Genomic DNA, 14,339 nt, shown 5'->3' on the forward strand with positions numbered 1-14,339 from the left:
ACATAAATTGCTATTCTAATTACACAGACATTAATTTTTACCAATAATTCAATTCCACGTATCCTTTTCTCAATTTAAAGTCCACGAGACGTTTAATTGCAACAGTGACTCGCGTTAACATCGAAACAGAATTACGTGGGTAGCCAGAAAAAGCAACGAGGAAGGAAAGAGAAGCTCGATCCTTGGAGGCTGTGTATGCAGGACACGTAAATGTTGTTTATCGCAGAAAACGCTCACGGTTGTCTTCAGGTTCGAATTGTTTCGAAGGAAAATAGGGACCCTCTGTGTTATATCCTGCTGCCTAGACACAGAGAGGATACACAGAGAGAGAAAGAGAGAGAGACAGAGACGAACAAGGTTGGGAGAGGTGGAGGGACTTGATTATGCGCAACACGTATTCTCAAATACAATCCTGCGACACTCGTAACGCAGGTGGAATTCGGTGCTTCCTCCAGCCAGATAACTGAATTAATTAAGTCCCCTGCAAATGAGGAGATACCCATGTAACAAAGGTGAATTAACACTAATTCACGTTCTGACTCTGTCCGTGCGAGAGGAACCAGCGACGCTGGACGCTGGAAACGAACGAGAGCTGAGTTTCAGCTCGGGTAATTAAGCGTGGACGGAAAAATTCAAGGAGGATTGACACGAAATTGCCCACAGGGGGGACTGGTGAATTTAATAACCGTGACGAGATGACAAGAGTTACGTGACACGTACAGTGCGTGGCCCAGATAAATCTGGTTGATGACAAAACGAAGTTAACTCTGGACTGGAAACATTTTGCATCGCATTGGGAATATACAATCAATGCACAGAAATTCGTTGATGTAAAAATGTTTAGAGTTTCGTAATCGCAATTACTTTGGACCGTAACAATTAATATTAATATTCTGTTGAAAGCAAACAAGAAATCATTGCAAAAATAAAACATTGATAATATCAAAATTAAAGAAATTATTGTACAGCTAGAAATATTTGTTATTTGAATGCTTTAATTTGTTGCATTCTCTCTTCTACCATTAAACATAATCAAAAAATAATAAATATAATTAAAAGTTGTAAGAATATCATGAAAACTGATACGTCACTACTTTGACATAGCTCAATTACCACATTGCATGGTAAAAAAATTTATTATTAATATTTTAAGTTATCTGACTCATCGTATATATATGAAAGACGTTCAATAAATCATTATTAAACTATTCAATAATAATATTGACTTAATATTCAACGCTACTCTTCTTTTAAATCAGAATAATTATTTAACTCTTACGTAGCAATATAAATTGAAGGTACGAGAAAAATCTTCAGGTTTTTCTGCGTACGATAAAGATAAATGTGTGAGCCACTTACTTGTAAGCTAGGATGGCACCCTAATTCCAGTAACGTACGCACTACACCAGCATGTCCTTTATTGACTGCTATATGGAGGGCTGTCTGGCGTCTTTTATTTCTAGCGTTCAAATCAGCTCCAGCACCAGCCAGCAAGGCCATTACACCTGATTCGTCGCCAAAAGCCGCGTGATGGACGGCTCTGTCACCGTCTTTATCCTAAGCAGACCATAAGTCAATCATTTCATTAATAATTCACATGAAAAATTAACTCACTAACTTATTTCTCTTAATTTAACTCTTGAATACGTATAAATGTCCAGAAATGTAGAAATTTAGTAGAATTTTCAGAGTGCGTACCTCAATTTCAACGTCTGCCTTGTAACGAAGGAGGATCTTAATAACTTCCAGGTGGCCGTTTTGACTGGCTGCTTGCAAAGCAGTGTGACTGGCAAACACGCCATTCACATCAGCTTCAGGTCTCTTCAAGCACTCCTCGCACTTTACAGCATCGCCATTCGCTGCTGTGTTCACCAATTCTTCGTTAACGTCGCCAGAGACGTGAGTCTCGAACAGAGTCTTCAATAACGCTGACAAACGTTCTGAAAAAATCATAAATACAAACAATAAATTAAATATTCCAAATTTAAGAGAAAAAATTGCTAGAAATTAAAGAAATTTACAGTCGAGCGAACAAAATGGCGATTTGTAGCGCTGTTGCTTTGTACAATGAAGAATTTTAAGTAAAATGCATTTTTTATATTTATTTTATATATTTATGACAAATTTTGAATTTTTCAAGTTTTTTTGAATTTTTGAAGGCTATGCGTATGTTTTTTTATGAATTTTTGAGGCAATTGGTAGAAAATTGAGGGAGATTTCAACGCGTGGTCGAGCGGGACTTAAAGCTACGTCGTTCGAGAGTTAATTATGATTTATTAACCTCCACTGCTGTTTCCTGGAACGCTTCCATCGCTGCTGGCCACTTTGGTAACCGCTGTGGGGTTGTACGTCCAAGAAGTGCCGCAAACTTCCACTTTTAAGTCACCATCGTGATAAATTTGCAAAACTCTTCCGATCTTCCCCATCGTCTGGCGCGAAACAATCGATCGTGAATAGAATATCGAGAGTTCGATTATCGAAGCATCGATTGCAATTCAAATATTCAAACAGTGCGCATAGAATGTAATATTTGAATATTTATTATAAATAAAAAAAATATATAAGAATTATATATTTATATATTTGAATTATTAGCATTCCTACAATTTTATTTTAATTATTATGATTATTCTAACAATTTTTCAGAGCAAAAAATTGTCTTATAATGTAATTAAGTTATTCGAGCACTGTTTATAAGAATAATCAAAATACCACAGCTTCGATAATGAATATTCAGCTATATTTAAGATCAATTGATTATTTTAAGTAACGTACCGGTGCCATAGCCTCAGCCCACTCTCCGTGGCCTCGTTGAAGCAGTTTAATCTTTTCTAGATCGTTGCATATCTGCACCAAGTCCCCAACAGCGAACGTTTGATTGTCAGAGTTGGAGCTGGTGACCGGTACTGATATCTGCACTTTAGTTAACACAGCAGGATTGAAGGTCCATCGGTTGCCACTTGGATACGAAACGACTATGTCATGGTCTTCGTCAATGCCAACGACTGTTCCTGTGGTGCCAAGGCACTCGAACATGCCATCGGTCCAGCCTCCGTGCCCATGTTGCAACGACTGCACAATTTCTAACTCCAAATCAACATTCACCTATGAAAGAAACAATTTTTTTAAGCATCGTATGACTGAAAGTAATTGTTATTTAAATATTTCATCCACTCGCAAGCTTTTATTCTATTTCTTTCAGTAATTATGTTACCTGATCTCCAATTTGCAAGCCGTGTGGACCAGTACGACCTGGTCCCTGCTCGCCCAATAATGGCAAATGGTCTCTGTAAACTGTTTGACCCTTGGCATCGTTAACTACTTTTAAATCCGCCTAAAATATAAAGAAATGAATTTTAATTAATTTTTGAAGCTTGTACAGCAATATCGAACTGCAGATTTATAGTATCGCTATAAAAGGAAGATTATGGACAGATTTATAGCGAGTAATTGTTAACGAAAGGAATAATTTGGTTTGTGAACTTACCATTCCTTCGAAGCCAACACGATACAAGTTTTTGGCACCATTTTCCCAAATAACGTAAGCTGCTGACCGTGGACTAGCTGCAGACCAGTCTTGCACTTCGTTCACTTTGCCTCTTCGACCGTTTCCTCCGTCTTGGTCTTCCCATTGCCAGTCGACACCTCTCACAACCCTCGCACCAGGAAATATCCCACGAATAGCGATCTAATATGTAATAAACGAACCGTAAACAAAGTCTGACATCGTCACAGCAGTAACAACAACAATCAGCAATAATTAACACCTTTTTACTCTTGCGTCTGGGTTCTAACAGAACTCTCTCGCTTCCTGGCGTTGCTATGCGATAGAATCTGTGTCTCAAATGGTGTTTGTCTCCGTGATAGCAGATAGAACAAAGATCGTAGTTCCCACACTCTGCGCACTTCCAACGAATGCCAAAAATCGGCTGCTGCCTGCAGGTATCGCACATCGTTCCATCGTGCTTCACACCTGTTGGAGCTGAATCCAAGATACGAAGATCGAACGCACCGGAACAACGATAGTTAGCTGCCGTACCGTTGTCCCAGACCACAACCACTTCTTCCGGAGACTCGAAGTTCCTTACTGTGCCTACGTGACCCTCGCCACCGTCCTATTAAGTTAAATATTGAATCGATTAGGTCGAAACTTATAAATTAATGAAATGAATACTAGAAATTAATAAATATGATAAATATTGTATGAATATTTGTATTTTATTGTTCGAAGAAACTTAAAATTAGTTAATCGTAGGTTTCAGCAATGGAAATCTCGCAATATTTGGAACAATTAGACTCGTAATGAGAATTTAAAGAGAAATGAGAATATTAAGAGCGCAGAATATAATTAATTTATTATCGAGAGACTTCTGCGCACAGTTCTGGCTTCGATCCCTGCAAGTTGAAAGCTGCGATAATAAATTAGACATTAAGAGAGAATAATAATTGCCCAGAAGTAGCTAAAATGAAATAGAAATATAAAAATTAAATCGTAAGATCATAAATGCTATGAAATTAAGTTTAATGTAATTAGAAAACATCAAGAGCCTCGAATATAATTAATTTACTATCGAAAGACATCTGCGCAAAGTTCTGAGTCCAATTCTTCCGCGTTGAAAGCTGCGATAATAAATTAAACCTTAAAGAGCGGTAATAATTGCTCAGAAGTATCTAAAAAAAAATAGAAATATAAAAATTAAATCGTAGAACCTTAAATGCAATCAAATTATAATTAATATGATTAGAAGCATTATATTTGGTCTGTAAAGAGATAAAAATGTGAATAATGTGCTTGTAAGATTAAATAAAGGGGAAATAAGGAACCTCGCATAACCTCAAAACAAGTATTTATTTTTTAAATAATGTGAAAATTGAGAAATTGAGTATTGTTTAAGAAAGAGGACATAAAAGTGAGAATGTTAAGGTGAAAAGTGAGGAGAAAAGGAGGATTCTGAGGGAATTGGGTGCAAAGTTATGTCGCGTAGAGGTTAACTTCTCGACTAACCTGTTTACCCCACTTCCATTCAGGGCCACGGATCACACGTGCGCCGACACCCTCCATCATAAACCGCGTCGTACGTGTACCAGTGCTCGCGCCAGCCTCCATAACTCATTGACAACGAGAACTCGACGAATACCACCGAAAACAGAGAGAACCCGACCCTCTCACCACGCACGTACACTGAAGAATGCCGCCATTTTGGGCAAATGTCAAAACATGCGATACCAACCTTCGCGAATTAATTTTATTTCGCTACTTTATTTCAGTTATACATCGATGAGAATTGTCTGAAATTGTTCATTGAGGTTTAGAGAATATTTGTGTATTAATTAAAATTGCAAACATTTCGGTTTATTGTTGAAAAGGTGATTTTTAATTGCTGGAGTTTGGTATGAGTGGCGCCATCTCGTGGTGGAAGTTTGGTACTAAGAAAGCGCCACTTGGATGCGTGGCGCCATCTAGCGTTCAAAAGTTCGAACTAATCGAGTGTAAAAGCGCTACTTGGATGCGTGGCGCCATCTAGCGTTGAAAAGTTCGAACTAATCGAGTGTAAAAGCGCCACTTGGATGCGTGGCGCCATCTAGCGTTGAAAACTTGGAACTAAATGGCGAGTAGTTTCAGCGTTTCTCACAGAGATGGCGCCACCAGTCCACAAAAACTAATAATTCAAATTTAAAATTAGAGAAAAATAAGTAATCGCGAGATATTAATTTGTAATCATTGTCAGTGATACAAAATAGACTTTTTATATTATATTATTAATTACTAAAGAGTAGTATTTATAAAATTAATTTGCAAAAGCTGGTATTTCAGTGAATGTTTTTAAATAAATCATCTTAACGCTTATTCAATGAAGAATACTGTTGCTGTTGATTAATTAAATATATAAAAATTAAATAATAATGAATTATTAAAAATAATTATTATGAATAATAGATTAATTAATGACTATTTACAACACTTTAATTAATAATTATATAATAGCAATTGATACGATTTCTGCTTTTTGACAGTTTCTCGTTATCAGTCGATCAGTAAACCACTACTGATAATTATTTCTTAATTAATGCTAATTAACCATGCTTCTATATACCCAGTGTGCAGAATATTCTTCATGAATGACCAACTGTTGGCTCGTTTTTATCTCTGCTGGTCTTTTATCACTGCAAACTGCCAATTTATTTTCTCTGCAGTGGATAAAATGAAAGTGCAGTGCATAGTAGCTTCTCTTATCGATTTTTGAGTTTGTTCTTAGTTTTCTAGGTGATAAGATAGTTTGGAAAAGCAGAGTTTGGAATATCGACTGCTGATTCGATATAGAACTTACGATTGTGACACAGAAATTTATTATTATTATCGAAGGGGTTGGGTTTTTATTTTGTGTTTGCGAGTCGTTGCATTGAAAGTGATTGGAATTATTGCTGAGACCTTGTTCTAATCTAATTGAGACGATGAAATTATATATTTTGCTATTTTTAGTTAGAATTTGCTGATTTTTGAATATAAAATTGATTTGACCAGTTATTGGGTCAGTGGATAATTTTCTTTCTTGCTAATTACCTTCTTGGGTCTTCTCAGTAAATTCTGCTGCTCTCAAAATTGCTCAATTTCCATCAGAAAAATTTTTATAATTAATTTTAGAGACACTCGAGATTCTTTGGATTAGCCTCGATCTTTATATTTTTATTTTTACATTAAATACAGAGATTGATAGCTGAATAATTTAAATTAATGCAAATTATAATCTCGTCTCTTCTCTATAAATTCTGCTGCTCACAAAATCACTCAATTTTCATCAGAAAAATTTTTATAATTAATTTTAGAGACACTCGATTTTCATATTTTCATTTTTACATTAAATGCAAAAATTGATAGCTGAATAATTTTAATTAATGCAAATTACAATTCTGTGCCTTCTCTATAAATCCTGCTTCACTCAGAATCACTCAATTTCCATGGCAAAAATTTTTCTAATTAATTACAATTATAATAAATCCAGCTTCACTCAGAATGACTCAATTTCCATCATAAAAATTGTTCTAATTAATTTCAGAGGCACTCGAGTATCCTCGAACAAGCCTCAATCTTCTTATTTTGACTTCACACACGCGTGGCATGAGAAATTGGTAAGAATTCGACGAGTTAACCGGCGCCAAGCCGTGTCCTCTCGCTTGGCGTCACCGGAAGGAAGCTCTTGACAAACAACCACCCGCCTCGCCTCCAGAGCCTCCCCTTTTTATTGCTCTCGAGAATGGGACGTTGCTTGGTGGCTACTGGACGCGACTAATCGACAGAAACTGACAGACAGGAAACAACCCCCGCCAGGGCGACGATAAAAAGGGAACGACGACCATCTGATCGACGACTGCTTCTTCAGCGCTTCCATTCAGCTTTGGATGCGCAAGTTCGAGGCGCTGCGATCGTGTGGAGGCTTCTCTGATCGAGATCTATCGCGATTCGAACACTTTTTGTACGTTTCTGACGATGCGAACACGTTTTAGATATTTTTAATGCAGAGAAATGGTTCAAAGACAATTTATTATTTCATAGTCGACACCAGGTTCCTTTTTCTGTGCTGAGTGAAATAAAAAATGTGAAAGATGTGAAGTAAATGAAAGAAAAGAAATAATTAAATGCAGAGAAATGATTCAACGACAATTTATTATTTAATAGTCGACGCCAGGTTCCTTTTTCTGTGTTGAGTGAAATAAAAAATGTGAAAAATGTAAAATAAGTGTAATAAAAAACCATTCTTCTCTTTGCAATGATAATATTCGAAGCTCTGTGAGCAAAAGAAAAATGCCTCCAAGTTTAGAAAAATGAAACACAATTTGAGCAACCATAAATATGGAATTGAATTAAATTTTTATCTATCTAAAATATGTTTATCTCAAAGTACAGCTGATACAATTTAGCAATAACAATATTCGAAGCTCTGTGAACAAAAAAAAAAAATAAGTTTCCAAGCTCAGAAAAAATGAAACACAATTTGAGCAACCATCAATTGCAAGAGAATTTTCAAGAGAATAATAAATAATTCTAAGTCAAGATTCAATGCTTTTCTTCTACCTTCATTCAACAAAAAAAAGGAAATTTAGCAATAACAATATTCTAAGCTCTGTGAACAAAAAAAAAAAGTTTCCAAGCTCAGAAAAGATGAAACACAATCTGAGCAACCATCAATTGCAAGAGAATTTTCAAGAGAATAATAAATAATTCTAAGTCAAGATTCAATCCTTCTCTTCTACTTTTATTCAACAAAAAAAAAGAAAATTTAGCAATAACAATATTCGAAGCTCTGAGAACAAAAAAAATCGCATCTGTTACGTCGAACAAGCGGACTTAAAAGACTGCCCCGTCCAGTTAGCACGCGTGCTCGTGCGTAGTCGAGTTTAGAAGTTGATGGCAACGCGCATGGGGAACGAATCTGACCATTCATGAATACATTATCCTTTCTAACGAGGTGAATAGGTGAAGTAGACGGAGCTGCGGCAGTCTGTCCATAAATCACTCAAAGGGCAAGCGAGATTACCCTCCGAACTGGCGCAACACGCACACCAAGCCGCTCGAACGCTCCTACTTACGGCCATTTCCGTTTTCCCTTTTTTTTCTCTCGCCCCTCGATCGCTCTCGTCTGGAAAAAAACCGCCTTTTCATTCGACTGTAAAATTGTCAGCCGTCAATCTGACCTTTGTGCGACTACTGCATCGCGAAAAGTAGGTTTTGGTGAGCTTCCGTTGGTTTAAATTAAGTAGCAAGGTTTAATTTTGGGATTGAAGAAGAGAAATTTGTAAAAAAAAGTCGTTCTGAGAAGATGCAGACTTGCATTTTGGTATTTCTCTTTTAATAAATGATGTGGTCAATGTTTATGTCGCTACTGGTGAAGTTTGTGAGAAGATTTTGCAGTGTGGAGTGTCCATTTTCTTCCATTTTGGTATTTCTCTTCTTTCTTTTAATGAATAATGTAATTTCTTAATTGTAGAGAAGAAATTTGTGAGAAGATCCTGCATTGTGCAGTCCATCTTCTTGGATTTTGGTATTTCTATTCTTTTTTTTTAATAAATGATGTGGTAAATGTTCATGTTGCAATTGTAGAAATTTGTGAGAAGATTCTGCATTGTGAAGAGTCCACTCTCTTCAATTTTGGTACTTCTTCTCTTTTTTTTTAATAAGTAATGTAATCTTTTAATTTTAAATTGGAAAGTGAGAAGATCCTGAAAAATTCTCTATTTATTTTAATAAATAACGTGGCGAAAGTTTATTTTGCGATTATAGAAATTTGCGAGAAATCTTGCGAGACATCCGCCCTCTTGAATTTTACTTAAACAACGCAACAAAACTAAATTTTGCAATTATAAAAAAGAAATTTGTGAAAACACCCTGTGCATCATGAAAAATCCACCCTCTCGAATGTAATTTCGTTAATAAAAATAACCTGGCCTCCAAATCGCAGAAAAGAAATTTTTTCAAAGATTTATAATTAACAGTTTTTAATCATTTCCATCCCCAACAGTAATAAACAAACTCGTTGTTCAGTTAAGAAATAAGTCCTCGTATATTTCACTTCAATAGGATATCAAACAGCGTTACGTCAATGCGGAGCAACAACAACAGAATCAACAAGTCAACACGAATCTCTCAAGTTGCATGCCAGAAAAATGAGAAACTGGAGGCATAGAAAAACTTCCTAATCGATTTGGATCGTTCAACAGTGTTTTCGATAACCAAAAATCTCTGCAGACATTCCAGAGAACGTGTCTTTGCTTCTAATAAAATTAAAATAATATTAATAATATCCATATAATAGTAATAATTATTATATATGTAAACATATATATATATATATATCTATGTATATACGATGTAGAATAAAATAAATCTATTTACAACTAATACATTTTTGTTTCTCTTCGGTACACAACGTCGTTACACACGAACCTCGCAACGCTACTAAATTATCGATCGATTACTAGAACTTTGGTTACGCAAAAATATAGACGCATCGATTCGCCAGCTAGCCAGAGATTCCTTGGGGACTTAACTCGCGTCTATTATCACTAAACCTCCTCCAACACCCGCAACCCCTCCCTCTTTCGTCTACGCAGCTATAAACAAATGTACAGTAGTTACAACAAAGGTTTAGCTGGGTGAGATATTGATCCATAAATACTAGACATTGATTCGTTACAATTTATTTTCGTACAATCGGATACGACGCGATCGACGAGGGAAAAAGTGGCACACGAACAGTCAGGAGGGCTCCTCTGTCGTTACAAACGTGTTTTGTACTACCCTCGAAGCGAGAACCGACCTCGAACGAGACTTAACCGCGAGACGTGGCCTACCTTACCGACGAGTCGACTGAAACGTTCGATGCTCAACCGCTTCGAGACGGATCGATCGATCGCGCGCGTCTGTCCAACTCTAGAATCACTCATACACTAAAACTGAGCAGTAATCCCACTCACGCACACATTTAATATCTTTCTCACTCGAAGATCACAGTTGAACATTGGTTTTCTTTTTTTTTTTCTTTTACACTTTTCTTCTACCCGTGTGTGGCACTCGTTTCTCGAGAATCAGGCGAACGTTTCTCTCGCACGCGCGTTTGGGGGAGATGATTTTCAATCGAGAGATGAACAACGTGTCGAATTCATCGACAGCGTAACACGTAGGAGGGAATCGCGCGACAATGGAAAGCTTCGCGTTGGAATATTCGAGCTACGTGGCGAACAGAGAAATTCTCACGCACCGTCTGACATTTTCAGATCAAAAGAGAGACTTTTCAGCGAAACAGGCTTTCTTTTCAAACGAGAAATTTTTCCAAGCTTCGATCAGACTGTTGTTTCGAGCTTGCGTGTCTAATTTCAACGAACGAAGCGTTCTCCATCGAGGACTGATAATTCTCAGCGTCGCACGCGGACGCTAAGATCGAACACCGGGGGTGGAGATTTTGAAACGCGCGTCGACAATTTGATTAGCCGCGAGAATCCAGCGGACATTAAAATGGTTCTTTCAGGCACACAGTTTGTTCTCAGATTTGCTCCCGTTCGCAGCACGCTTCGTTACTTCCTCGCGCACAGGAATCACAGTTTAAACGATTGGTACGCTGTAACAATTGCAACCCATCCGACACGCTCGCTACCAAAGCGTGGCGACCTCAGCTTCTCGAATTCCGGTCGAATTTCGACAAATCACAATGCCTACATCGTACGCGACTGGGCTCGAGAACGAAACGAGAAAGGAAAGAAAAACGTGGAGACAGATGGCGACCAAGCGACGCTCTTCGACTACTCTCGCCACTCGTTTTTAAAACAAAATACGTAGAATCAAATTTGTCCGCTTCGCGCTCCACTTTCAAGAAAGTCGACCTCGACCAACGAAGATCTCACTTTCCTCGAAACAGAGTCTCATAACGAACCAAAAAAACTCATTCTACCAGTCTCAGGTTACAAAAGAGCCTAAAAACGAGCTTCGAGCATCGAAAGAGCAATAAATAACCAAACATAGAACAAATTGTGCCACGAGAACTAAATCCAAGGACAGTCAAGTCTTCTAAAACAACCAAACGCTGAAACGGTTGGGTTCGAGGGTGGCCAAAGAAGCTCAGCCACCCTGACGAACGTTTCTCTTAAACTCGCACATGGATCACAGTTAAACAGCTGACATTCTTCAACCATTGAGTCCTCATTGAGGCAACCCAGACGCAGCACCCAAACGAGGCGCTCCATACAGCGAATATGGGGAGAAATACGGTGGTAAACCAGCTGGCGAGTGTGGATGTGGCGGTGGAAGTGGCAGACCCAACGACGACAGAGATGGCGGTAACAATGGCGACGGTTTTCCATAAGGATGATAACGAGCAGTCGCTAAAGGACTAAGAGGAGGCGTAGGATACGTCCTGGAGAACAGAGGATGCGTTGGTGGCAGTCCAACAGTGGGTGACAGCAAGGACAACGCAGCTGTCGATGGGTCAGTGGTTCCAGCGTTAGCAGACACGCTTGTGTGACTTCTGAGATGCTGCAGCAGTTCGTCAGACGTGGAGAACCTTTTGCCACAGTAAGCAGTGTCTCCAGCGATCCAATTGCAGACGTAAGGAAGCTGAGAGGCAGCTGCGAGAGCTGCCAACTGTGCGTGAGCGTACGCAGCTACTCCAAGTGCCCCATAAGCATTGGTACCAGGTTTGTGATCGCATTGAGCGCAGCCAGCTGGACAGGAACTACTGGAATTCGAAGTGCCACTGGCTAGCTTGCCATTCGCGACTGCTGCGCTCGCGGAACTGGCTAACAAATGAGAATTCAGTTGGCAGCCAGTGCAATAAGGGTCTCTGCAGACTGGCATCAAAGTGTCTGGTCCAGAGGAGCTTTTTAATCTTGCGTAACTGAGATAAGGGTTCCCTGCAACTAGACTGTTCTTCAGTGCTGCTTGTTGATGAGAGACCAAAGAGCTAGCCATCACGTCGATGGGTAGTTGAGGGCTGTAGCCCAAGTAGCTGGAGCTGGATGAGGCTAAACTGACTCCTGGTTTGAAGGTTCCTAAGGGTAGGTCCTTGATGGACGGGTCTGTCATCGCGAGGACCCCAGCTGGGCTGTAAGAAGGCTTCGATTGTAAGGATGGACTGCTGACCACGGCTGGTTGCGAGCTGTTCGACGATGGCTCGTGTTGAGAGAGGTTCGCTGTGGAGGTTCTCGAGGCTGGCGACTCCCTTTGGACAGCGTCGCCGTTTGGTGTCGCTGTCTTCCTGCCTTGAGGAGTCGTGGCTCGAGTGGAAGAGGCGCTTTGGTTGCTGGAGCAACGCTTGCTGTTGCTACCTGGTGTCCTGGAACGACCTGATGCTGAGTGACTAGAGGCTGAGCGTTGCTCGTCAGGGCTGGACGCTTTCTCGCGGCCCAGACACGACTCGTACGGCTTGAAATTGGTCTTGCTAGGCTCCGCAGAGGTCGTGCTGATCGCTGGCGAGGATTTCTCGCGAGACTGCTCCCCGCTCTTCGACGATTTGCCGCTGCTCTTGTCCAACGAGCCCAGCAGAGATTTATTGGACGGCGTGTCGGCCCCTATTTGACTGCAGGTCTGCGCGAGCAGGGCGAGAGGGCTCTTCTTCGCGTCCAACTGAAAGTGAAAGGTACGTGTGAATTGGGAGAGGTAAATCCTGCTGCAGCATGGCGTTCAACATTTTCTTGGCTATGTTGTTGAACATTGTTCGTTTGGAAATAAATAGAGAATTCATAATTTTTAGACATAACTAGATGGACCAATATATCCAAAGAATTTTGTCTACTTCTAAATTTATTGACAATAAGAATACTAAATAAAAATATTAAACTTCAAAGCTTCTTAGTAAATTTGAATAAACCAAATTCAATGCACATATAATATATACAATACTACCATTACTAATTTCTAGAAATAATTAAATGGACCAATAAAACCAAAGAATCTCATCATCTTCATCAATACTAAATAAAAATATTAAACTCCTAAGAATTTTTTTGCAAGCCTGAATAAACCAAATTCAATGCACACATAATACATACAATACCATCACTAATTTCTAAATACCATCACTAATTTCTAGAGATAACTAGATGGACCAATAAATCCAAAGAATCTCATCATCTGTATCAATACTTAATTCTTAATCAATACTAAATAAAAATATTAAACTTCAGAATTTCTTAGCAAATCTGAATAAATAAAATTCAATGCGTATAAAATACCATCACTAATTTTTAAAAATAATTAAGTGGATCAATACATCCAAAAAATCTCATCTACTTCTAAACTTATTGACAACAACAATACTAAATAAAAATATTAAGCTTCAAATCTTCTTACTAAACTTGAATAAACCAAATTCAATGCACATACAATACATAAAATACCATAACTAATTTCTAGAACAAACTAAATGGACCAATAACTCCAAAAAATCTCATCTACTTCTAAACCATCAACCAAATAAACCCACTAAACTTCAAATCGTCTCACTAAACCTGAATAAACCAAATTCAAAGCACACGCAAAACCATCGCACCACCCTAGAATTCGTGAACGCGTGCCAATTACCACTAATAATTAACAGAACCGACCCGACTACTGTAAACGCAATTTAAAGAGTCGACGATGGCTGGACAGTTATTCACGAGCCGTGTTCGTTGTCGATCAAGCTGTTAAAAGAACGAGAGGACGGAGATAGTTGTTTGCGGTGAGGATCGCGGCCAATTAATAAGTAGTCCCCGTGGTAGACGTAATTAGCGGTGGAGAACGGCCGCGGGAATTTAGCGTTGGCGCCAGACAGAGGTGCGCGCGGCTCGCGATGAGGAGGGCACCATCCGGC

The 14,339-nt window shown here is 38.9% G+C and overlaps 2 protein-coding genes across 2 annotated transcripts in view; both read right to left on the reverse strand.

Moving 5' to 3' along the window:
• LOC143430455 (E3 ubiquitin-protein ligase MIB1-like) overlaps positions 1 to 5,152 on the reverse strand; it is a 55,679-nt gene extending 50,527 nt beyond the window's left edge. The window contains exons 1-8 of the mRNA XM_076906761.1: positions 5,006 to 5,152; positions 3,768 to 4,115; positions 3,488 to 3,688; positions 3,215 to 3,334; positions 2,776 to 3,105; positions 2,282 to 2,429; positions 1,699 to 1,940; positions 1,360 to 1,557 (exon numbers count right to left, since the gene is read on the reverse strand). Coding sequence (XP_076762876.1) covers positions 1,360 to 1,557; positions 1,699 to 1,940; positions 2,282 to 2,429; positions 2,776 to 3,105; positions 3,215 to 3,334; positions 3,488 to 3,688; positions 3,768 to 4,115; positions 5,006 to 5,107 — 1,689 coding nt within the window. The 5' untranslated portion in view covers positions 5,108 to 5,152. The remainder of the gene's footprint in view (positions 1 to 1,359; positions 1,558 to 1,698; positions 1,941 to 2,281; positions 2,430 to 2,775; positions 3,106 to 3,214; positions 3,335 to 3,487; positions 3,689 to 3,767; positions 4,116 to 5,005) is intronic.
• Positions 5,153 to 11,689: 6,537 nt separating this feature from the next.
• LOC143430437 (zinc finger protein Elbow) overlaps positions 11,690 to 14,339 on the reverse strand; it is a 219,128-nt gene continuing 216,478 nt past the window's right edge. The window contains exon 3 of the mRNA XM_076906737.1: positions 11,690 to 13,111. Coding sequence (XP_076762852.1) covers positions 11,690 to 13,111 — 1,422 coding nt within the window. The remainder of the gene's footprint in view (positions 13,112 to 14,339) is intronic.

The sequence above is a fragment of the Xylocopa sonorina genome, chromosome 14, assembly GCF_050948175.1.
Source record: "Xylocopa sonorina isolate GNS202 chromosome 14, iyXylSono1_principal, whole genome shotgun sequence".
Classification (NCBI taxonomy): Eukaryota; Metazoa; Arthropoda; class Insecta; order Hymenoptera; family Apidae; genus Xylocopa; species Xylocopa sonorina.